Source organism: Natrix helvetica (assembly GCF_964273705.1).
Source record: "Natrix helvetica genome assembly, chromosome: 5".
Taxonomy (NCBI): domain Eukaryota; kingdom Metazoa; phylum Chordata; class Lepidosauria; order Squamata; family Natricidae; genus Natrix; species Natrix helvetica.
In genome coordinates, this window is record NC_138551.1 from 58,142,586 (window position 1) to 58,168,447 (window position 25,862).

Genomic DNA, 25,862 nt, shown 5'->3' on the forward strand with positions numbered 1-25,862 from the left:
ATAATGATCTTTAGGTGAATTGTGGCTAAGACTACTGCCAAAGAAGTCATTATTTATATCAGGAAGGATTCATGTGTCTCCAGTTTTGAAATGAAATATGATGGTTCTTGACATTTGAATTGGTTTTGTTTTGATCAAAATATAAGATCAAGTATGATTGATATGATATAGGATTAATTCATGGTCTAAAAACTGAACTGTAACCATGTGTAGAGATATAAAATCAGTTTGATATCAGAGAAACACATGCAAGGTTAATTGTACAGTGCATGTTGCACAATAACTTTCGCTTATTTTTACTATTCACTTTCTTCTAGGTATGTTTCTTTCTAGTTTTATTTTTCTTCTTAGTTTGTATTGTTTAATTTCTAAGTACGGTACATAGCTCATAGTTTTAAATGAGAATTAAAAGTTCTTTTCTCACATGGCATTATTTATACTGTTTGCAAAATTCAATAAAATTTATTTTTAAAAGAAATATAAATCCACAGCTAATTTTGTCATTCTTCATCTTCATTTTTACTGTTTTTCTCAAATTTGTAAACTACACTTCAGGACGAGCGCTTCTTCATTGTAGCCAGAGATGTTCAGGAGAAAATAACAGACAAATTGACACATGGCATTCCAAGTATTAATCTGAGAAATCTGGATTCTACAGACCACAAGACACTGCATTAACAATCAATGCAAAATTAGTATAGAAGAACTCTATTAGTAATGGACATTTAAAACTATGAGACATAGCTAAATTCAATCATTGTGTATGATTGGTGAAATAGGGACAGAAGTATCTGCGTCCTCATGAACTGCATGTCCCAAGAACATCTGATTAATCCATTGGCGATCCGGTTCCCAAAACTCGGATCCGCGAGGCAAGGCCGGAGACAACCACCATCTCAGGGACCAGCGAAGCCCTGGTGACAGGGTGACTGAACACAGAGAATTGCTCATACGGTGGCGTAGGTAAGGAATGAGAGTCCATTGAAGTGTCCAAGAATGGAGATGAGCCCAGGGTACTATCCTTATGCATGACACCATCTAGCCCAGCAAGCGGACCAAGGTCAGGATGGAAACTGACCGACTTGAGTGGATGTGTCATGCCAAGGATTGAAGATTTGTCAGATGTTCTGGGGAGAGTCGAACAAGTCCCGCAACAGAGTCTATCACTGTGCCCAGATGAAGGATTCTCATCGAGGGAGAGAGATGGCTCTTAGGAAAGTTGATGGAGTCCCAGGGACTGTAACATTTGGATGGTCAGGTTCATGTCGCGAATTGAATGCATGCGGGATTGGGCCAGAATGAGCACGCCGTCGAGATAGTAATGGAGTCTCACCGGGTGGGATCGCAGGTGAGCCACCCATGCTGCCAGGACCTTCGTGAACATGTGGGGGGGGGGCAGAGGCTAGACCGAATGGGAGAGCCCTGTATTGGAAGTGGCGCCCCTCATGGGAGAAGCGAAAGAATCTGCGATGGGCTGGTATCAGGGGAAGGGAGAGAAATTTCAGACCAAGGCCGTCCCTGATGGTTGACCTGACCCAGGCATCCGATGTTATCTGGTCCCACTGATCCGCAAAAGACACAAGGCACCCGCCTATGGACTGACCCGGATTGGAGTCATTTCCCTCTGCGGAAGGGGCGGCCACTCCCTTCGCGAGAGGGCTGTTTAGACTGAGCCTGATATCTATCCCTATCCTGATAAAAAGAATGGTGACGCTGTCTGTCATACCTATAGGGGGCATATCGCTGCTGGCGATAGTCATGGTCAGGAGGCTGGAAAGAGGAAGGTCTTCAGTAAGAAGCCGGACAGGACACCGGCTTCTTGGTGTTAAAGGGAAGGACCTTCTTCTTGTCCTTGTTTTCCATAAGGATCGGGTCGAGCGATGCCCCGAAGAGATTGGAGCCAGTGAAAGGGGGCAGTGCCAATTTCCATTTGGACTTGTTGTCCATTTGCCAATTGCGAAGCCACAAGAGGCGTCTTGACGTTACTGAGGTGGACTACGCCCTTGATACAAACTTGATGAACTCTAGAGTGGTGTCTGCAGAAAACTGTGTGGCCGAGATAATTTTATTGAGGTATTGGTGAAGACACTCATCTTGGATTGGAATGCGGTCCTGTAATTGGCGTAGCCACATAACAGCCGTGCGATTAAAGTAAGAAGCTGCAGCAGCCAACTTAATGGCCTAGGCCAAGCGTTGAAATTCTTACAGAGAGTAAGTTCCTCACGCTTGTCCTCGGGCTTTAGCTTGTCAGCCACATCCCCTGAGACTACAGTAGATGCATTAGCGAGAAGAGCAATGGGGGCATCAACTGCTGGCAATTGTAGGGCCTGGAGAAGGCCTGCTCCATATTGTAGAAGCGCCAATCATTATTTGCATGGTTAGGCAAGGAGGAAGGTTGAACCCACTGGTTCTTAACCACCTCTAGGAATAGAGGAGGGGCTGGGACTTCTTCCTTATCCGTATTGGGATTTATAAACATAGCCAGGTTGTTTATAGGGGATTCAGGCCTAACAACTTGTGCTAGCCTCTCCGCCCTGGCTACCTGTTTCTCTAAGGCCTTCTGTCTCCTTGACTCGTCCCTTGCAGCCACTCTGGAAGGGTGCTGGTCAGCTGCAGGGCTGGAGGCCGCTGCCCTAGTCCTGAGTCTGCTCTGGCCTTCCTCTGCCATTTCTCCTTGGGCCTGCACTGGCTCAGGGGCTGTGGAGGCCATGCCTCACTCTTGTGATCTGTGCCTGGATTAAACTGCGGTAAGCCTGCCGGCCTCAATTTATGGCAGTGCTGCAGGCAGTACGGAGAAGGCACCTACCTGCCTTGATTAATGGCCGTGATGTAGGCCGTATGATGGAGGAGAAGACGTCTTCCGGCTTCGATCAATGGCCGCAATGCAGGCTGCTGCCGTACAAAATGTCCACTGCGCCTCATGTAATCAGAGGAAGGTGCCCGGTATAAGAGGCTCTGAGGTTGCAGCCTTGCGGCAAGCCAAGTCCTCGGAGCCAAGCGGAGTTAGTGTACAAGCAAAGCAAAGCTGCTTGAAGCGTTATTCCCAATCTGAGGCCCGTCTCTCAAATGCTGGCAGAATTGAAGCCGCAGCGAATCCTTAAAGGCGCATCGAGGCTCTGGCGGCAGCACTGAGCCTTTATTAAATGCGATCAGGCCTCAAAGCTGCAGCAAGTTGTTAAAAGCCACGGCAAGGCTCGCGATCGGCAAATTATGAAAGGAATAATGAGCCAAAGGTAGCATGCTAAACAATCACCACCCGCAGGAGCCTGCAATCCGCACTAGGTGCCTGCCACCCCTGCACGCCCAGGGACTGGGCAAGCCCCCCTCCAGGCCCAGAGGTAGGAGACCAGGGCACTCCTATCCTCTTATGAGGCTGACAGATCAGCAGTCGAAAATTTAGATAATTTAGAATATCCAATCAATCTAATTAGAAATATAAATTCCAAATAAAGTACCTCACTGGAGCCACAGCTAGTGCTTGGAGCAAAGACTGAGGGAATCTGGGAGCCAATAGGAAAGGAAGGATACTTAAGAAAATTCCCTCAGTTTCTGGACCAATCAGGCAGTAACTAAACCCAGCTGTAGCCCCTCCCGCCGTATCTACAGGAAAATGGTATAGGGTTTCCTGCCTAAGCAGGGGGTTGGACTAGAAGACCTCCAAGTTCCCTTACAAATGTGTTAGTCTATTCTAGTCTATTACATTCCCCCACAAAGAAGGGGTAATTATTATCACTTCCCATTTGGACTGCTGTGATGAGGTCTAACTATGTCACATAATGTTGTTTTAAAAGTCTGTTAATAACATCTATAAGGACTGTATTTTATCACATATTTGTAAAAATGCTGTTTTAAAATAGGTCAAAGATGAACCACGTACACCATCTTGCTTTCCAGAGTGGTTACATTGATACCCTGGGAATAGGATGGCAATAACTCTGTAATTTCATAGCAGCTAAACTTTAGTGGCATGCTGCTTCTGATCCTTGAAGTATATCACTACCATTGTTTGAACCTATTCTCTGTGAGGGGAGGGAGTTGGCTTTCTCTGTGTGTGAATTTATATTCCTGTACATGGGTTTGTTTCAACTTTTTAGATAAAAGTTGTCTGAATTTGGATGCATCCTAAGTGAAATGCAGTTTAGTGGAAGATGAGATATTATTAACATCTGCTAATTAGGAATGTAAATGTCAGAAATTGTTTTGTTCTGTCGCTTGGCAAATGTTCCATCTTGACATCTTCCTAACTAATTAAGCCTCATTTTTATTTAACTGTTGCACCAGTCATCTTTTTTTTCAAATCCCTCCTGCTTAGAAATATGAGGAATTGCAGATTTAATTATAAACACACATTAGATCATGACTTCCTTCTCCCCAAGTTGTCTTTCACCAGCTGCTTTTGTTCTTCAAAATATTTTTTGTTATCTCTGCCTCAATTATCACCAGTGATAATTGTTTTAATTGTTTCATTAATAACAGAATGAAAAATAGTTTCGTTTTGTCATTTCTATGAATGCATGGCTGCTACAAACTGTCCTTCAGAATTTCTCCTTGGAAACTGCTAAAGCCCCTCCGCCTTTTAATATCAGTGTTGTTAGGGAGTTAAATCAAGAAACCAGCAATGGACTAGAAAACAGCTGTGCTTCCTATATGTTTAGAATGTAAATCAAGACACTATTCATTCCTCTTTTACAAGCAAGCAAGCAAAACATTCCATAATTATATCCAATACAAAAAAAACCTCCTTATTCATCACTTCATTTTTAAAAAATCCAAGTTGTTCATCATGTCAAATGATTAAAATAAAATTAGAAAATAAAATTGATTTTACATCTAAATTAACTTTTAATATCATTTCTGGAAAGTGATAGTTCAGAATTCGCTTTCTATGTTATCTTTTGCTAGCTGGAAAGCCAAATGAATCCTTTCTGCTGAGAGATTTGTGGGATTCGGTAAGGAATTTGCTGGAAGCAAGTAGAGAGGAATAATATTTCCCTGCATTTTGCTTTACATAAGTACTTATTTTAGAGCTGCTCTATCAACACAATGATACTGCCACTCATGTAAAAGGAATGAAGTGGTTCACAAGAGTGGAAAATATTTGTTCATGCCTAGGTATTTATCATGGTCTTGATAAAAAGATGACAGTGCGTAAAAAACAAAAGATCAAAGCATGTAAAATAGAAAAGGCTTTTCAGGTGCATTTGCTAAACCATAAGTGATTTTTCAATAGAATTTATTGAACTTTTCAACCATGAAGGCATTTTCAGGAAGCCTTATAAACTGCCTTCAAGGGATATTTTTCTTAAAAGAAAATATCTTTTGATGGATGAATATATGCTACATTTTCTATACTTCTAGTTAGCATTAGTAGCTGGAGCAACAGTTACTAACAGTTTTTAAAGACATTGTTTTCTTTGTTACTGCCTGTAATAGAATTCATTAGAAGTATATTTTCACATAATCACAATTTCTTTGCTTTCAGTTTAAGTGACATCTCCCAACATGAATAAACACAAATTGCAAATTGTGACAGTATGGACTGCATCATCTAATCTAAGAAGTGGGATTCTACAAAGTCAGTCTTCAATTTTTTATTAATGATTTGGATGAGTAGATACTGTAAACGCTTATTTTCTCTTCAGCATGTTCCCATATTGCGTTGCACTTTTGTCTTCATACTATAGGAAAATATTATAAACTATTTTGATGTAAATAGATTGCTGCTGTCAGAATGTAAACAAGATCAAATAATTGATTGTGAATAGAAAATCCAAGTTTGTTCAAAGTACTATAGAAAATGGTATAATTCCTTCAGTGTATAGTTTGTACTCTTTTTATAAATGATTAATTATTTAATATATTGGTACAGGTGGTTAATTGCAAATCCATCTATCAAAGGTTCAATGCAGAAATTTAAAAATCTTAAGATATGACTTTATGTCATCTTATTATACTCTTTTATTGAAAGAATAACTTTTATAGCAACTTTCAGGCAAGAGGGTTTTATTTCCAAAATGCTGAGATTTATAAGAATCTTTTATAAAGCTTTCCAGAAAATATTCAGCTAACAAATTTAACAAAGGGATAATGATATTTGCCCCATTATCTTGGTATCTTCCATAATCTGACGTCTTCTAGATGTGTTGAACATTCATTTCTAGCCAACATAGCCACTAGAAATGTTGAGCCCACCTGAAAGGTACCAGACTGACAGGTGGTCTTATCTGTACATTAAATCAAGAGAAGCACTGTAGTCTCACTCCTTTACAAATAGGCATTTACACATTTGTAATGTGTATTTTGAACCATATCTATAATTAATAATGTGAGCTTCAAAGGAAAAAACATGGAGAGAGATTTCAAATATTTCTAGTTTTGAGCTTTCGGTGAAGTAGCTAACAGCTAAAATGTAAGTTACATAAGAATCATGTCACTCTGCCAATTAAATTCTTGGCACCTTCCAAGCCTAGTTAAAAAAAGTCCTGGTAAATAAATAAGACTTTAGCATGTATTTAGGCTTTTGATCCAGATAAAACAGCTGCCTTTGTGCTAAAATCCAAATTATATATTCAAAAAGAAAACATTAATAGTGCATCAAATTGTATTTTTCTATTCTGTATTTTCTTAGCTATTAAAAAAAAGATTACTTCTGGAAAACAGGAGGGGAACAGAGTTATTTCCCTTTTAAAAAAAATACCGACTCATTTTGTGACATAAAGGAGTACAGATAATTAAATATGATTTAGTTTTGATATAACACACAATATGTGTTCTATTCATAATTCAGTATGTTTCTGTTCCAATTTTCCAATATTTTTGTAAACATATTTTTATAGTCCCATTCATGTGAATGTTTATTTCTATCTTTGCTCATTTTTCTAATCTACAAGAAACTAACTTTGAGAAATTTAGTTTGCTAGTTATGAAATGTTTCTAGCTAAGTTCTAACCAATCTTTGATTAATTCTGGGAAATTAATTGCAGCCACCTTTTAGAACAGGCAGAATGCAAATCTCTGAAAGATTACTCATGATTCCTTGTATTTTAAAAGGTCCTGAAGATTGGCAATTCACCCAATTCTTTGACAAGAATGCATTGACACCCATTTCTTCTTTTCTTTGTTCCCATCTGGGTTTGTTGCCTCTGTCATCATTTTTCTTTTGTTTTATGTTTTTGTGTTTTTTATATTGTTCCTTATTTTTAACAGTTATTAATAATTTGTAATCCACTCAGAATTATTGGGATTTCAGCAGCATATAAATTATTATTATTAGTCCTGTGATTATGAGAGAGGTAATTAATCTCTGACTTGCAGAAAGATAATCATTTACTAAATTTCAACCATCTTGAAAAGCAGATCCAAAAGATAGAAGACCCCTCCCTCTTTCTTTTTGTATACATTAACTGAATTATGGCTGCTTAATTTATGAATACAAAAGCAAGTATGATGTCTATCTTCACTATGCTAAAAATAAAAATTGGAATAACTTATAGAAAGATCATAGAAAGATTCATAGAAATATCATCTCTAGTGCATTTTGTTTGATCAATGGTTAGAACCGATGAAAGGTACTTAAAATGTTGTGCACATTTATATAAGCGTATGATTATAAATCCATATTTAATACTGTATTGTGATCAGATTTTCCTAATCCAGAAAGAACTAAAACTGATTAAAAGATGAAAGCAGGTGTTGCCATGCACATAGACAGGTTGATGGCCATTACCCTTACAGGGTTTAGACAACAGTTATTAATAATTATGTGGATGATATAACCATTGATGGAAGCTGGCAAAAACCTAGATCAACACACAATAAAAACATTATACCAGTACTTCAACAGGAGGCATATGAGACCAAATGTAATATAGCATCTTGAAATTATCAATGCTTGGTTTGTAAATTATTAAAACACTTCAACACTTCTCTAGACTATATTTCAGATTGTTTATTTATTTTAAGTACAATAAATAAATAAAAATGTAAAAACATTAATAATGTTATATTACTTGATTTCATGTTTCATTTCTTCTGGATGCTGTAAACTCTGAAAATACATTATGTTGACACAGAATATGTTTGTGTCTATACATCTACATTGTTTCCATATATATCAGAGTGAAAAAACAATGGAGAATTTTTTTTCAGAATTTAAGGCATATAATTATTGTAATAAAGATCCTACTTTCCTAATTCCATTCTGCAACTTCCATCTTCCAATCCCTGAAATACCTTTCCATTTCATGTCTAACTTTCCAATTTCCTACATTTACAGTAGGAATAATTTTCTGAGGTTTCAGCCATTGAATAAATCGTTTCATTTCAAGGAAACTGCTGTGCTCACTGTAAGGAATCCCTGCATATAAAACAAAAACAAATAGTCAATACAAGTAGCTGAAATTTAGCATAATGTGCTTTACAAAACTTGAAACTGATGTTTTAGCTAAATTTACATGTAATTTACATATTGAGTATGTTGCAAAATTCTGGGCAAATTATCTAGCTTATATCTTTACTGTTCATTCATTAATGTGCTTCACTTTTTTTGTTTTGTTTAATAACTTATTGCACCTTTCAGCAAATGCTGAAAGAGAACAACTGAAATAAAATGCATTATAAATAGTAAAACCATGAAAGAAATACAGTTTCATCAAGAAAAATTATTGGGTATTTAATATGGAACAATCAAAATATCTACTTCACTATTAAAAGATTATTAGAAGTAACATGGTTCTGTTTCTGATCAATGCAAACAGATATTCTGGGTTGCATACAGATAATCCTGTTTGAAAAGTCTGAATCCTATAGCTGGAAAAGAAAAAGGGCTCTGCCAAAATGTATGCACCCTCTAAATATTTTACAACAATGCTTGACAAATATAAGTTGTCTTTTAAAGGTTACATACAACACTCTATTTATTTTGTATCCCTTTAACATCTTGGCTAACTCATGGGTTATTTGATTCCAATCTGTAATGGAAAACTGACAGAAGATAATTAAGCATATTAATAATTTTAAATTGTATTACCATATATAGTAATATTTCCTCTTGTCTGAGATTTGATATCATTCAAAGAACAACATCTATCCGAGTATGTCCAGCCAGTAGGCTTAAAAGCCAAAATATGATCAAATTTCTCAGAAAACTTATTCAAATGATTCTGCAAATTCTATAGATAGAAAATAATACCTAGTTATTTCAATTGAAAATAATTAGTTGTTACATAACTGTTAGATTATGATAATGCAATTTGAAACTGGATCTTATTTACTGTAATTATAGTATCTTAAGGTAGAAGACTGTGACTCTGGGATTCAGCTTTAAATCTTACCTTAAAATTAATCTGCATCATGGGCAGAAGATGTACGCAAGCATTATCCCAGTTCAAACTGATGAGGGAATTTATTGTTGCTGATTCTAAGCATTGAAGTGTTTTGAATTTCTCCTGAGACATGCTTACTTTTGAGCCCAGAACTTCAGCAATAGCTGCAGGAGTGACATCATGAAAATGAAAATAGGAAAAATAATGTAAGCTTGCTTTTGTATTTCACTGATAATTCCTTAAAGGTAGTATTTGCCTATATGTTTGTTTTGAACACATCTTCTGTTGAGTACTCATAAAAATATTCTAATCCAATAGAAATAGAAAGGATTCCCAGGGAATTTGACTAAACTAGTAAAACCTTCCTCCAGTCTGACAATCTGCTCTTCCTGCCTGCCAATTCATCCAATTGTTTGAAAACGGACAATAAACAAACTATGGAACAAAATCAGGGTTTTTTTTTCATATTGAGGTTTCAGAATTCACTTTCAGATTTTTAAGAAAAAAAACTTCAGATAGAAGCTAATACCATTTATGTTAGCTTTAACAAAGAAACCAAATTTTTTATTAACATCTTTTTTAAAAAAGCATTCAAATTGCACCAATTTATTCTTTCTTGTTTAACTATAAAAATTTGCATCTGCTTGCCAGCTTAAAAATAGTTAATAGGATAGATTATGAAGAGTTCCAAAAGTAGATAAAAGATTCATTTTGTTACAGATAATCAGTTTTAGGAAGGCCAACATGCCTGTTTCAACATTTTCCAACTTTGAAATAAATTACATTGCATTTGGAAAGTTACCCCACATACCAAAAAGCTGAGTTAAAAGTTGAAAAAGTCCCTTACATTTACAAGGCTATTAATATCTTCAAAGCATTTGTAAACTATAGCATTACTAAAATGGGGCATCTCCAATTGTTCATGACATACACTGCTTTGTGTCTGAACTTTTTGCCAAGAAGTCCAATAGGGTATGATTTTAACTATTTTAGAGCTGTGATATTTTTGTGAAAGTAACATTATGAGTAGAAACAGTGAATTAGGTTGTGCTGAATATTAAGCTCAGGATATAGTATTTCTGAAGCTCTTATAGAAGAGCTCCCTCCCTTACCTAGAAAGACTTTTTCTTTTCCAACAGAATATGTTCCACAAACAACTAATGTTCGTGGGTTTAAAGTCACTCGTTCAAATGCAGTATTGACAGCAAATTGAATCACTTCTTGCTGGGAAGGAAAAGTATATTCAGGACTACAATACCTAGGAAACAGTAATAAAAGACATATTAGAAAATTCAGCTTTCATGGAAAAAAGGAAGTAACACCTTTAGCCTTGTTCTATTTATAGGAACAGATGCACAGTATCACAACTATGTATCAAGATATAATTTAGTGAAAAGTATGATTACTATAAGTCAAGGTTGATGTTTCTAGTATAGGGAACAATTAGAACGCATGAATGAGTTGTTGTAGTTCCAGTGACAATATACAAACAGGTAGAAGACAACAATCCTATTTCTTAGAGAAACAGGAATTAAAAGTCCTTTCTGTTTTAGTTTGTGCATTTTTGTGATAACAAGAACCATTGAGACTAGTAGGGGTACATTCATTTTTTCCACAAAAATAAATAATTAGTGGAAAAAGTATAGCTAACTGCTTTGAGTACAACTTTTAAATAAGTACATTATTTGTTCAATTTGGTTCTTTTTTGCCACATTTGTCAACAAAAATATGTTGTCTCAATTAGTAGGACCCATCCGTGATCTGTGCATAAGAAAGGGGTGATATTTCTTTCTATAAATGCCAAAGCAGGATGATACTGCTTTCAGTGACATAAGCTATAGCAAAAAAGTTAGGAATGTTAGGAATGCTGCAAACTATTGGTGGGGCAAAAACTAATCATACAATGATCCAGGAATATCAAGAGTGATAGGGGAGGCTGTGTATATAAACAAAAGGGCAGTGAGAAATAGGAACAAGTTTAGAGGAAGGATATCTAGAAACCAAACTGTACAGGAAATGGTTAAAGGCTCTGACACAGTTAGTATACCAAAATGCAAACCTAGGAAAATTAAATAGCTGTCTTCAAATATCCCAAGGATTGTCACACAGAAGAAAGCATGGACTTGAATTCTATTGTCCCACAATAGAAATGTCCAATGCCGAAGGATTAAAAGTATAAGAACAGATGTTCAAACTAGATGTGAAGAAGAATGCTCTAACAGAACAGTCTGCTACATGAAGTTTTCACAGAAGGAAATGGTTGTATGTTAGACATAACCTAGTAGGGAGCAGGAGTTTTGTCTAGATAACTTTGATAATCCCTTCCAACTTCATCATAATCACTTCCAACTCTCTACTGTGGCACATTTTTGTAGTTTACAAAGTGCTCTCACAATATTTCAATATTATAAATGTTTAATCAAAAACTTACGTTGTGTCCAAGTAAACAGTGTGAACTCTCCGACCATTCAGGAAAGGACAGCGCTCCATAGAAGGGTCTGCCCTAAAATCACCTGTATGCAATATTACAGTCCCATTTGGAAGACAGAAAATAATCATTGCAGCACCAGGACAACTGCCAGAAGAATGAATGGAGTGGAAGAGAGAAAGGGAAGGAGAAAAGGCATTTTGAATTCAAACTCAAAACAAAATTTACATAAATTAATTATATAAATTTATTATATAATTTAAATGAATTTACATTTCATTCACTTTTTCAAAAATACTTACTGATTAGCATCAACCAACACTACTTTGATGCCATCTATTATACATTCTTTATCCATTGGCAGGATATGGACATATTGCTCTTGCACTCGTAGTTTATTCTTTACCAAGTTTCCAGTTATCTAAAATACAAAAAGTGTTTTGCAGCTACTTATACCTCTTGCCCTAATTTAATTCGGACCTAACTACAAGGTATTAATTAGGCAATATGGTAAATGAAACAAATGAGAGAAGAAAAAAGAGGAAAAGCAGTTGCTGAATATATGATTTACATTTCATGGTAGTTTATACTGAATGAAGCCATACAATACTGTAGTTTCTACACTTGGAATCTCTACTTCATCATTATACTTTACAAATCCTGAACTGTACAACACTGGTCCAATGGAGAAAAAAGTATAATGGCAGCAATAGCTTTACAAGTAATGACACAAACGAAAGGCTCTCATGCAACCCACAATTTGTTGACTGATATGTTTCAAAATTAGTTGAAATTAGTTCCAAAATTCCACAGGATTTTTAATATGTTATGCACAAACAAGAAGTATGTTACATGTTTTGTATTTCAAAAATGAATCCTAAATAGCCATACGTACCTTATTGCAGTATATTGGGAATGTAAACTTTTTAGTTAGGCCACCATAGTGATCAGAATGAAAGTGGGTAAGGAAATAAGCACTGCAGCCTTCAATCTCTCCATACTGGAATGCATCTACTACAAAACCTGTGCCTGAAACAAATTAGCAAAAGAATAGACAGTCATGTCTTACATAGTGCAACTGCTAAAGCTGACTAGTTCAATTAGAATGATAGAATCTTCTACAGCCTGTTAAGACTCATTAGGGCATAAACTTTTGTGAACTATGTGCCAATGCATCAACATTCACATTCACATGTTAATCATAAAAGTTTATGCCAGAATAAATGTTAAATCTTTAAAGTTACCTGAGGATTATTTCTTGAATTTACACTCAGAAAAGTAGTACTAACCATGTTTGTTTCTTTAAGTTTAAGTGAAAAAAAGAGAGGATTACTTAATATAATTAGTGGGAAGTCTGGAAATGTTAATTATATAGTACATATCTGAAGAGCCAAAAATACAGAAAAATAGATATAATCAGTAGAAACAAATGACATATCAAAGAGTTTACACTACAATCTTATGCATATTGACTCAGAAGCAATCCTCCTTGAATCTAAGGATGTTCAGGATTGTAGCCTTAAATTTCATTGATGCTAACACAACTTAAATATTTTTCTCTCTTTACATTCTTAAAGATTTTTTTTAGACCTATCTACAAAAACAAATACTGTATTTTTCGGAGTATAAGACACACCTTTTTACCGACAAAAAAGGGGTGAAAATCTGGGTGCGTCTTATAGTCCGAATGTAACTCCACCCACCCACTACACGCATCGCATTTTTGGGGGGTTCCATGCTGTGGGGATCCTCACTTTCACATGGAGCCTGATTCTTGAAGCTGCCTGGGGAACTGCGATGAAAGCCTTTTCAATTAAAGTGTTTTTGGGCTGCAGGGTCCCTCCCTCATTCCAAAAAGGGCGGGTGCAGAGGCCAAACAAGTGCATCGTGTTTCAGGTGGTTCTAGCACGCGCTGCTACCTGAAAATGCTTCCTTTCTCAGTTCCCCGGTGCACATCGCAGAATCACGCGCCCTCCTCCTCCTCTACAGAATTGACGCCTGTTTTCTTCTGGCCAGCACTATCGGCTGGAGGAGACAGGGAGAAAAGCGAGAGGGCAGCGCAGTCAGGTGAGAGCATAGGAGCCGAGCATGGACACAGGGCAGGCAGATTAGAAGCAGCCGACCGATTGCAAGCTTGCCTCCTGGCCATCCAGAGTGCGTAGGCAGCAAAGGAAACCCATGTTGTGGCCACTGTTGCTTCCTGCCTACGTACCTCAAGGAGGCCGAACAGCAGCTATGAGATGTTTTCCTGCACAGAAGAGCCAAGAGACATAAGTGGTGGAGCTGCCAGACTCAAGAAAGAGGTTCAGGCACAATTTGGGGGTGGCAGGTAGGGCAGGGGATGGGGCGGGGTGGGGCATGCATCTTATTCAAGTCTGGGAGCTCAACCACTTCTCTCTCTTGGCCGCTCTGTGCAGAGAAACATCTTGCAAAGCAAAGAAAAACTTCATAAAATTTTTCTTTACTGTACAAGGTTTTCCTTGCAAAGACCAGCCGAGAGATGAAACGGAGCTGCCAGACTCTATTAAGATACGCATTTCATGGTGGAGCACAATTTGGGGGTGGCAGGTGGGGCAGGAGATGGGGTGCCCTGCATCCCTGCCAGTGACGAAGAAGTGCCCTGGGTGCTGCTGGACTCCCCTCCCCTCGCTCGTTGGGGCAGGGGTGGTGAAACTTCTCCCAGAGCGCTGCCTCTCCTGTTGCCTGTTATCCGGGAGAGGGGGCGCAAAACCATGGTTGCTGGCAGTGACACTAAAGGGCGTGGGCAGTAGACTCCAAGAAGTGGCTGCCAGGGCACCCCATTCCCTGCCACACCTGCCACACCCAAATTGTGCCCCACTGCGAAATGCACATCTTAATAGAGCCACGACGCGGGTTTCCTTTGCTGCCTGCGCACTCCGGGTGGCCAGCAGCCAAGCCGGCAATTGGCCGGCTGCCTCTAATCTGCCTGCCCTGTCTCCACGCACGGCTCCTGTGTCTTCGCCCGACCGCACTTCCCTCTCGCTTTTCTCCCTGCCTCCCCTAGCCAACAGGAGAAAACAGGCGGCGAGTGTAGAGGAGGAGGAGGAGGAGGGTGCGTGGCTCTGTGATGTGCACCGGAGAATTGGGAAGGAAAGCATTTTTAGATGGCAGCGCATGCTGGAACTGTCTGCCAACTGAAACATGATGCACTTGTCTGGCCTCTGCACGGGCCCCTTTTGAACCTTACAGCCCAAAAACGCTTTCTTTGAAAAGGCTTTCATCATAGTTTCCCAGGCAGCTTTGGGAATCAGGCTCCGACCAAAGCAGCAAAGATGTTAGCCAGATGAATACTGATGGATGCTGCTGGGAAAGAGGCAGAAAGGTGTTTTTTTCCTGATTTCCTCCCTCAAAATTAAGGTGCGTCTTATACTCTTGTGCGTCTTTATATTCCTTAGTTACATATTCTTTACAAGTAAGATTTATACTGACTACTCCTGCCATTAACAAATCATATATGAACAAATAGGTTGCAATCCTACCCTAAGAATGAATAATTACTACTGAATGGAATATAATTTACTTCTTAATTATTTTCTACAGGATCATTTCATGGATAGCTAAACACAGAACACCTATAGGCTTTGAATTAAAAAAAACATTTTACATATATACTGTAGCAAAAGGGTATTTTCAGAAGGGTATTTTTTTAGGAGAAACTAATGATGCAAAAAAGGAAAAAACCCCAACAATCTTCTGACAAAATAAATCTAGCATTACCTGGTATCTTTTTATAAAAGGGACACTGTTTTTTTATTCCATCTTCACCAGGATATGATTCTCTGTATCTTTTTTTCTGTCTTCTCTGACCACCAGAAATACCATCTGACCTGGTGTCATACTTAATGTTTGAACTTTTTGTGACTGTATCAGAGTCACCTACTGATGCTTCAGCCTTCCTCTTTCGAGATACATGCTTGTTTTCATTTGCCGCTGATGGATTCACAATCACTGTTTCTTCAGAAAGACTTTTCTTTGGGGTAGTATCACTTTTTACTTTTGGTTGCAAACCCCAAAAAAACACACCAATGTCCATTTGTTTTAGGCGTTTGGGAGAAGTGATTGGGACCTTAGTGTTTGTAGCAGGAACTAGCTGTGTTTTAGATACTGTACTGGGCAAAACAGGCATAGCTATATTCTTACAAGATCCTTTTTCTTTTTCTTTCTTTGAACACGAATTGTTCTGAAGTGCTCTATTTCCACATGTGTTAACAATAGTCTTAACTTTAACATCTAAGTTATTGAACTTTTCTACTACTTCAGTTTGACCTAACTGAAATGATTGCAGCGGCTCTTTTTCAGATTTTGAAGAAAGCATGAGATGCTTAACAGCAGAATCTGCAGAGAACCAATAACTATCATTAGAATTGCCCTGCCCATAGTGATCAGCAGTAAAATTGGAAGAGTTCATGCTATTATGTATACTCTTTTGTGGGAGAGGCTTAGATGTTCCCCTCACACTTGCTGATAAAAATTTAGGCGATTCATTGATTGTTGTTCCATCTTGCATCATTTTAACTGTCTTCGGTTGAAACTGTATCTGCTGTGATCTATTAGATAAACTTCCAACAATTCCACTTTCCAAGTTTCTAGTATCAAATAATTTTTTTTTACATGTTATCTCTACCTTTTTTTGCAATTCTTCCTTATCTGCCTCATCTAATTCTACAGCATTTTCATCACTATAAAGTGGAGAATAAGAAATGTCACTGTCATTCAAATCAGCATCTGAAAGAGAGGTATTCTGTTGAAAAGAGCAAAGTTGACTGTTTAGCTTCTCAATTTGAGTTTCTTCAGAAAAAGGATTAAGGCATTGAGACTGCTTTGTTTCATCTATATTCTGTATTGTATGTTCAGGTTCTTTAATATTTCCCAAAGATGAAGCCATGATGTTGGTTATATTGATGGAATCCATAGACATTGAACTCAGTTGTGGTAATAGAAGAGACTGTTTTGATGTTTCCGTACTCTGAGGGAACTTTACATCTTGTAATACTCTACAACTGAATTTATTATATTCAGCAGCAACAGGTCTAATGAAATAATTTTCTGCACTAGATAATGAGGGTGCAAAGAAAGAGTCCTGTGCTCTACTTGCTGCAAGTTGAAAATGGCTGTAGCGTTTGTAATGAGAAGGAATGACTGAAGAGCACAAAATGCCATCAGGACATTCTAATAAAAGAGGAAAAAAAGTATTAGGAAAATGTTTTTGAATATAGCACAAATGAAAAACAAGCTCTACTGAACAAATATTAAAATTCTAGAAGTTATGCTTCAAAAAACATGGCTAATGCAGACAACTTTTTATTGTACTTTTATTTCCTCAAATTGAATTTACCTGAGAACACGAAACTTCTAGTACAATGCCTGATGGAAAGATAATAAGATTTGTAGCAAAAAAAGAATTCAGTATAGGTATAAATATGTCTATTTTTTCTGAATTACTTGACTAGATACATCATGGTTAGCCAGTCTTTTCTACTAAACTTCAATAGGCTGTGGGGGATTTTTAAAATGAGTTTTCAAATTCAAATAATGGCAGTTGGAACAGAATTGTTTCTTTTTACTGAAAATTATCTGCAATTGTTTTTAATTTGGTAAACAATTCTCTGTAAAAAAAAATGCATCTTAGCCTTTCTTTACTCACCAGACCTCTTGTACAGGAATTTATTCTTTAAAATTTGGTATTTTTTAATTTATGCCTTAAAACTATAGTTTTCAACTACAATTTCAAAAATATAGCTTTTTAAAGAATTAATTCAAGAACTAGCAAGATTTGTTTTAATATATGACTGCCATTTTCTTAGCTCTGGCTTCTGGTTAATCAAAAGACTAAAATCCAGTCAATGTTTTTTCAGATACTGAGCTGCATGACGAGAATATATTGTTTGCACTTCTTAAAGGAACACAGTCTGTTTTCAAAAACAAAGTAGAAGAGCCCTTGCTCCCCATTGAAACTGTACCTTTCTCAGCAGTCCCTGAGACATCCAAGCATTCGGTAACATGCCACTGGGGTGTCTGGATCAACAATAAAGAGAATGGCATTTGACAACTTGGACAGTACCCCTCAAAAACTGGTCTGGGTTTTGCAGCGTTTTGCTTCTTGCATATTTTTTTTTCTTTCGCAGTTGTTGTTGACGGACTTTCCTGTGATGATTGATCACCACTGGAAACTCCTGGCTTTAAGGGGGTCTGGCTATCTCTTTGTTTTGGCCTTTGTTTTGTCTTCTTAGGGATACCTTTTCTTTTAGGTGCTTTCCCACAATTTCTACTGTCATTTCTTTGTGATTTACCATTTTCAAACTTTACTTTTTGTACTTTGGTAGCAATTACTTCTGAAGGTTGACTTGTAGGCTTTTGCTTCCTGATAGATTTATATTCCCAAATGTCTTCCTCCAAAAGACCATCTTCAGACATGACAATCCATCAATGAAGGAAATATCCTCTTTAGGAAAACTACTTCCTTGAATTCAGTTTTATTATTTTACTATACTTATAAAATAATAAGTATCAATTGCTGTATTAAACATCATGCTATCCCACTCATATAAATGTTACAAATATAGAAATAGTTTTACGTTCAAGTGCAATGATTGACATTTCAAATAGTAAAGTGCACTTAGATTAGAATCTACAATTTTAACCATGAGGCCAGATTTTAACCCTATTTTTTAGAACTTTCACTAGAAAATCTTAGTACTGTTCCACCGACTTCTTTTCTTCTTCTGTGATCCTGAAATGCAAATAATAAAAATAAAGCAAGATTCCTTCAACAGTTCTTCATTTAGAAATTATTCTAAATATTCTAAAACACAAAGAATCATGTCTCCTATTGATCCTCTGAACAGTAGCTAAATTTCAATAAAACCTGCATTGCTACTTCATTTTATAGTATCTATATACAATAGATATCTCCAAGCACATTTTAGCTTTAAGAGTTGGCCTCAGAAAAGAAAAACATTATTCTTCCTCTTCTCTGCTCTTTCCCCATGTTTTCTCAATACAAGCCATGTTATAAATGTAATATAATCTAGACTATCTTTGTTTTGAAAAACTTCCTCAGGATAGGGAGAATACCGAGGGCTCTTCACATCCCTTCAAGCCAGAAAGGGGAAAGTGCTATCCCAATGGTTCTGCCTTGTCTTGCCTTGAAAACAAGGCTGCATAAGCTGCTACAAGGGATGTTTCCTCTGTTGTGCTGGGGAAGTAAGATGCAGGAAGGGGCTGAAATATTTCCTTTTTCCACTGCCTGCTCTTTCCCCAATTCTTCAAGTGTAAATCTCATGCCTTTGCTCACCATAGCAATCCCTGCACTTGCAGCCCTCCAGTTGCCATTGTGGAAGATGACAGACATTACCAGTGAGAAACAACTTTGTGGTAAAGCTAGTCCTCAATAGACCACAATAGAGCCCAAAATTTATGTTGCTAAATGATACATTTGCTAAGTGAATTTTGTCCCCTTTTACAACTTTTCCCACCACACTTGTTAAGTGAATCACTGCAGTTCTTAAATTAGTAATACAATTGTTAAGTGAATCTGGTTTTCCCATTGACTTCGCTTGTCAGAAGGTCACAAAAGGGGATCACATGGCTCCGGGATATTGCAACCCTCATAAATATGAGTACGTTGCCAAGAATCTAAATTTTGATCACATGACCATGGAGATGCTGCAATTTTCACCAATGATTGAAAAACGGTCATAAGTCACTTTTTTCTGTATCATTGTAACTTTGAATGGTCACTAAATGAACTGTTGTAAGTCAAGTACTACTTGTACACCTTCAATGAGTCGAGAAAAGAATAGGTTAACTGCCCAATAAGTCCCTGCTCTCCAGCAGCCAAAAGAAATGGCCACAGAAGTAATAATCCCTGGGGGCTGGGTGGAGTGTGGTTAATACTGCATGCAGCAGCTAATCCTTGCAGTGCTGACTGGTCTCCAGTTCTAACTCTTATACTAATGAGAAGATTTATATGGAAAAAAATTTGCACTGGCAAACACTACTTTCCTGTTCAATCTCTTTAATCCAGATTATGGTGTGAGGACATGTTTTTAGCAACTGCTTGCCAGGCCATCCTAGAGTTAGGGCGGCTGACTCCCAAGTTTCTCTCTTGGAGACCAGTGCAAATCTTACTTGTAACTACATCGCATTACATTCAGCAGAATGTTTTTAGCCCTATGGTGTGTTCCATAAGTCATTAGTTCAGTCTGTTAGTTCTAACCCCAGTATATATGGGCAGAATTTCAAACTCAAGTATTATGGTACCTTCGCCAAAGCACCTGAAAGCAGGACAAGAAGCAATGGATGGAAACTAATCAAGGAGAGAAGCCATTTACAACTGTTGGAAGAAATGTCCTGGGTTCGGCTCCAAGTGGGAAAAAAGACACTGGAGACATGGAGGCTACTTGGAAAGATGGTTTAATGGTGGAGAGGACCACATGGCTTGAGTCCTGAACAGAAAAGGTGATCACATGCTTCAATGTTGGGGAGAAGAAGAGAAGGAAGGACTGAGATGCCGAGTCCCTGGGTTTGTGCTCTCTCTGGCCTTTGATCTTTAGCTTGTATTCTGATTGGTTGTCAGACTCCCATGGGGCCACGCAGGGGCAACTCTCTAGGCTGCGTTTTGAATTCAGGTTTGGTTGAGTTCTCAGATGCCATGTGGTGAGTTGGGTAAAGGGCCAATATTATTGTTAGATATTCACTCTAGCTACCAGAGTTTCCACTCTGGTCCTCTGTTCCGGCAGGAACAGAGGTTTAATCCTATTGGCTAAGAGATCTGACAGCTCCCTATAAAAGGGCTGCTGTCAGACCAAGCAGTTGCTGGATTATACATACTTGTTCTTCTGTAATAAAGAGCTGTTGTTACGTTAAGCCTGTGTCTGCCTTCTCATTACCTGATCTAACATTGGCGACGAAGGTGGGATTGAGAGGCAGATAGGCGAAGAAATTAACAATGAGACATCCAGCAAGTAGATCCAGCCCGGAACTCCAGCGCAGCATCGAGCTACCATTTTGAGCGGCAAATTCGAATCGCCTCAACCAAGAATGGCCATGCACGCCCCGCCAACTCCTTATGACCTGGTGGCCGAACACTGGGAATCGTATATGTTACGATTCAAATGCTTCCTTGAGGCAAACGACCTCATGGGCATCCCAGAAACCCGAAAAAGAACCTCTTTCTGGGGTACTGTGGCAGAGGGGTCTTCGAAACCGCAAAGAACTTATTGGAGCCAACTCCGCCCCAAGAGGTTCCTTGGGCAGCGTTACAGCAGACCCTGAAGACCCACTATGCACCCAAACAATCGAGGCACGTTCGCCGCCACAAATTCAACATTAGAAATCAGAAGGAAGGTGGATCCATCAATCAATACGTGGCGGCACTGCGAAAGGCGGCGACTTATTGCGAGTTCCGTGACCTGGATGATTTAATATTATATCGCATAAACTGCAGCGTGCGGGACATTAATCTGCAGAGACATTTGCTTGCCAGATCAAACATGTCTTTGCAGATCGCACTTGACGAGGGCAGGGCGTCCAAATCTGCAGACAAGTCCAAGGAAGCCTTGCAGCATCAACATAATGTGCCACAAACTGTGCAGAAGCAAACATGCATCCATCACGAGGCCACAGAACAAGAGCCCTCTGAAAGCGAAGAAGATGACAGCTACCGCATGTGCAGTAGCCGTACGAAGCCGGCGCGAAAATTCAACTCGCGTTTGCCGCCTTGCGCTAGCTGCAGAGGAGACATGCCCGGTCTACCTGTCGTTTCCGAGACGCAACCTGTCAACATTGCAATAAGAAAGGGCACATCGCCAAAGTGTGCTGGAGCGAATTCCCTGCTACCACTTGGCAGCCAAAAAACACTCCAAGCCGCCAAGAGAGACACAATCCAGGGCCCTGGCAAAAACCAAAAGGGCGCCCAGAGAGAGAACCAAAGGTTACCTATCACACTGTGATAGGGCAAGTCCCCACTAGGCGGCCAAAAAAGCTGAAGGTCACCATCCTCATTGAGGATGCTCCCTGTGAGCTAGAAATCGACACTGGATCGTCTTTAACGATCATCTCATGGTCGACCCTGAAGCAAGCCATCCTGAGCCTGAAAACACAGCACCTTCGCACCCCAGACATCAGCCAGCGTGACTACCAGGGGAACCGAGTCCCCATCGTGGGCCAAGACATCTTCCGGGTACACTTCAAGGACTTCTGCGCCAAACTCCCAGTGACCGTGGCCAGCGCACCCCTGCAGAGCCTCCTGGGGCTCGATTGGTTTCAAGCCCTGGGGTTGAAAGTGACCGGAATCAACTCCGTGAAAGACGACGGCGCCGAGGCCATCTTTAAGGAGTTCCAGGACGTCTTCGGTTCCGGCCTCGGTAAGTACGTGGGGACGCCAATCTCTTTTAGCTTGGACCCTATCAGGCTTAAGCCCAGGAGATACCTTTCGCTTTCCACCCTAAAATCGATAGGGAAATTGATAAGGTCCTGAGCCAGGGAATCCTAGAATCAGTCGACCATGCACGCTGGGAGACCCCTATTGTGACCCCAGTTAAGCCAGATGGATCAGTCCGCATCTGCGCGGACTATAAATGTACAATAAACAATGCGCTACAACAAAGCGCTTACCCTGTATCCATTGTACAGCACCTACTACATTCGCTAGGCCCAGGAATTTTTTTTTGCGAAATTGGACATGGTGCCGGCATACCAACAATTGCCTGTAGATGGCGCCATAGCGGAGGCTCAAACCATCGTGACGCCCAGGGGTGCATTCAAATGCCACCGCCTGCAATTTGGAGTTAGTATCGTCCCTGGACTATTCCAAAGCATCATGGAACGGCTTTTGCAGGGGATACCAGGAGTCGTACCCTATTTCGACGACATCTTGGTATCGGCTGCAAACAAGGCTTTTAAAATGAGTAAGAAGGGTTTTGACCAGAATTTGCGAAAAAGGCCTCCGGCTCATGAAAGAAAAATGCAAAATTAATGTACTAAGGATTGAATTCCTGGGGTACATGATCAATGGCTCTGGGATTCACCTGACATCACAAAATATAAAAGCCATTCAGGAAGCCCCCACACCCCGCACTCAAGCCGAGCTGCAGGAGTTCCTCGAGTTCCTAAAGCGAATTTCTACAGCGTCTTTCTCAAACAGAAAGCCACCATTGCTGAACCATTGCATCGTCTTCTGGCCAAGAACGGCAAGTGGTCCTGGGGCCGAGTCGAGGCCACCGCATTCGCCACGGTCAAGCACCTTCTGACTGCTGACTCCCTGCTGGTCCAGTACAGCCAGACCCTGCCGTTGGTGTTAACCTGCGACGCATCCCCTTTTGGCATTGGCGCAGTCCTTAGCCACCGCATGCCCAAGGGCACAGAAGCCCCTATTGCTTTCTACTCGAGAACCTTGTCTTCTGCGTAAAGAAACTACAGCCAAATGGACTGAGACGCTTTGGCTGCAGTAGAGGGAGTTTAAAAGTTCCACGAGTACCTTTACGGCCGGGATTTCGAACTTATGACGGACCACAAGCCATTGTTGGGGCTACTAGCTGGGGACCGACATACCTTGCACGACCAGGTGGACTGTTTTCCTGGCTGCTTACTCCTACAAACTGATACACCGCCCTGGTTCCACGTTGGGACACGCAGACACTTTGAGCCGCTGTCCCCTACCTGAATTGCTCACTGAACCCACTCCCGAGACACCGGTCCTGCTTATCGACTGCCTGGACACTGGACCTGTCTCGGCCAATGACGTTGCCCATCATTCTGCAAAGGACTCTACCATCAAACAAGTTTTGAACTGGATGTGGAAGGGGTGGCCCAAGGGGCTTGTTGGGGCTGATTGTAAATTGTATGTTACTAAACGTGATGAGTTGTCAGTAATCAAAGGCTGTTTACTGTGGAGGGACCGGGTGGTTGTTCCAAAGAAACTGTGAAAGGCAGTATTGGAAGCATTACATGTGGGGCATCCTGGAATTGTCAGAATGAAGTCTTTGGCTAGGAGCTACGTGTGGTGGCCTAACATGCACTCTGTGCCAGGAATCCAAATCAGCTCCCCCAGAGGCGCCCGCTAAGGAGTGGGAGTGCCCTCAAGCACCCTGGTCTAGGGTGCACATTGACTTTACTGGCCCTGTTCATGGCCAAACATTCCTTGTAGTTGTGGACGCATACTCGAAGTGGTTAGAGGTAGCCCTGATAACCTCCACCACGGCAGAGGCGGTCATCAAGGTGCTATGGAGACTTTTCTCCACGCACAGCCTGGCCGCCGTTTTGGTCTCTGACAACGGGCCCCAATTCACGGCCATGCAATTCGAGACCTACTTAGCAAGTCAGGGAATCAGGCATGCCCTGGTCACACCATTCCATCCGACTTTCAATGGTCAGGTAGAGAGAATGGTGCAATCTGCAAAAGTGGCCCTTGCTAGGATGGGCCCAGGTGATTGGCAAACACGGGTTGATCCAACATATCACGCCAAATGCAACTACTGGGAGAAGCCCCTCCGATCTTCTCATGGGTCGCCGACTAAGGTCCCACTTATTTTGCCACATCGCCCCCTGACTCCACAAGCAACATTTGAAACTTTAGCGTAGGGGACTCGGTATACGCCCACAACTAAGCCGGGGGGACTCTGTGGATCCCTGCCACGGTGATAGGCATCACCGGGCCTCGCTCTTATCTGTTAGAGCTAGAGGATGGTAGAAATTGGAGGAGGCATGTTGACCAACTCCGTGGTCGCCTCTCCCACTCCAATCTTAGAACACCAGACAAAACTCCTGAACAAATCAGCCAAAGCCCTACCCCAAAAGAGCAAATGCTCACTCCTTCTACAGCCAGCTCAATCCCGAGGGTACCAGGAAACTTATCTAAATTTGTTGGAGGCCCACAGCGAGCTCCAAGCGAGCAAATCCAAGAAGCTCCAGCTGCGGCCTGGGAAAAGTTCCAGCAGGTTCCAGCGGAGCTGGAGAGCAGACAGGTCCATCTGACTTGCCTGAAGAACTGGTTCCAAATGAACTGCGCAGGTCTGGTAGAGTAAGACAAAGATCCGCCTACCTACCGGACTTTGTAACCAATAGGAACATCCCAACTAAGAGGTTAGATATTCACACTAGCTACCAGAGTTTCCACTCTAGTCCTCTGTTCCGGCGGGAACAGAGGTTTAATCCTATTGGCTAAGAGGTCTGACAGCTCCCTATAAAAGGGCTGCTGTCAGACCAAGCAGTTGCTGGATTGTACATACTTGTTCTTCTGTAATAAAGAGCTGTAGTTACGTTAAGCCTGTGTCTGCCTTCTCATTACCAGATCTAACAATTATCACGCCTTAATCCCATCCCCTGGAGCTGAAGGGGAGAACTCTTTATTATGTAAAGGGACTTATTGTGTAAAGGGACTTATTATGTAAAGGGACTGGCTTGGCCCATTGACAAAATGGATGGAGTCAGGAAGCTACTGGGAGCTATTCTCAATTTAAAACATGTTTCTTCCTTTTCACATCCAGGGAAATATAATATTCTACCTTTTCAATATTTCGTAGGATATTTCATTTTTTCTGGGAGAGGGCTGGCTGATAACTTTCCACAGAACTAAGGAGAAAATTTCCTGACAGTGAGAACCATTAATCAGTGGAACCACTTGCAGAAGTTGTGAATGCTCCATCACTGGACGTTTTAAAGAAGAGATTGGAAAACCATTTGTATGAAATGGTATAGGGTTTCCTGCCTGAGCAGGGGGTTGGACTAGAAGACCTCCAGGGTCCCTTCCAACTGTGTTATTCTGTTAAATATGATCTTGATCTTTGGAATATTCCGGCGTCGAAATGAATGGTCTCCCCATCCAAGAAAACTACCCTTCCGCAAGTCAGAGAGATAATGGCGCACGTTACCTCAGTAGATTTCTTCCACTTAGGAAGCAGCAGCCCCATTCCAAATCCCTCACGCCTTTGAGAGCTCCAGTCACCGCCGCCGCCGCCACTGATTTCATTCCTTCTTGGCGGCTCTTCCCTTCCTCCTCCTGTATTTTTCCGATGAGCTCCGCACTTTCACGACGACTAAACTCGCTGTCTTTCCTCATTTTTTTTAAAAAAAATACTATTTAATATCTT

General features: G+C 40.2%; 2 protein-coding genes across 2 annotated transcripts in view; one reads left to right on the plus strand and one right to left on the minus strand.

Annotated features, from left to right (window-relative positions):
* The window catches only part of PLEKHS1 (pleckstrin homology domain containing S1), a 31,452-nt gene extending 25,848 nt beyond the window's left edge, over positions 1-5,604 (plus strand). Inside the window, exon 15 of the mRNA XM_081956476.1 lies at positions 5,483-5,604. The gene's annotated coding sequence lies outside the window, so the exon portion shown is untranslated. The remainder of the gene's footprint in view (positions 1-5,482) is intronic.
* A 2,381-nt stretch (positions 5,605-7,985) lies between these two features.
* On the minus strand, positions 7,986-25,825 carry DCLRE1A (DNA cross-link repair 1A). Its single transcript, XM_081956469.1, has 10 exons — positions 25,644-25,825; positions 17,733-18,502; positions 15,490-16,941; positions 12,647-12,780; positions 12,054-12,172; positions 11,755-11,898; positions 10,436-10,581; positions 9,333-9,487; positions 9,029-9,170; positions 7,986-8,356 (listed from the first exon to the last, which is right to left on the minus strand). Exons 2-10 carry the CDS (start codon positions 18,184-18,186, stop codon positions 8,190-8,192), a joined length of 2,913 nt encoding a protein of 970 aa, XP_081812595.1. The 5' UTR covers positions 18,187-18,502; positions 25,644-25,825; the 3' UTR covers positions 7,986-8,189.
* Positions 25,826-25,862: the final 37 nt, after the last annotated feature.

Bases quoted from the DNA above. Each gene is read 5' to 3' on its own strand.
- DCLRE1A (XM_081956469.1), bottom strand. From the start codon at position 18,186: ATGTCTGAAGATGGTCTTTTGGAGGAAGACATTTGGGAATATAAATCT. The intron at 12,781-15,489 runs GTAATGCTAGAT...AATTTGTTTCAG, and splicing joins CTTTTATAAAAAGATACCAG to GCACAGGTTTTGTAGTAGAT. The intron at 9,171-9,332 runs GTAAGATTTAAA...TTCTATCTATAG, and splicing joins TGATGCAGATTAATTTTAAG to AATTTGCAGAATCATTTGAA.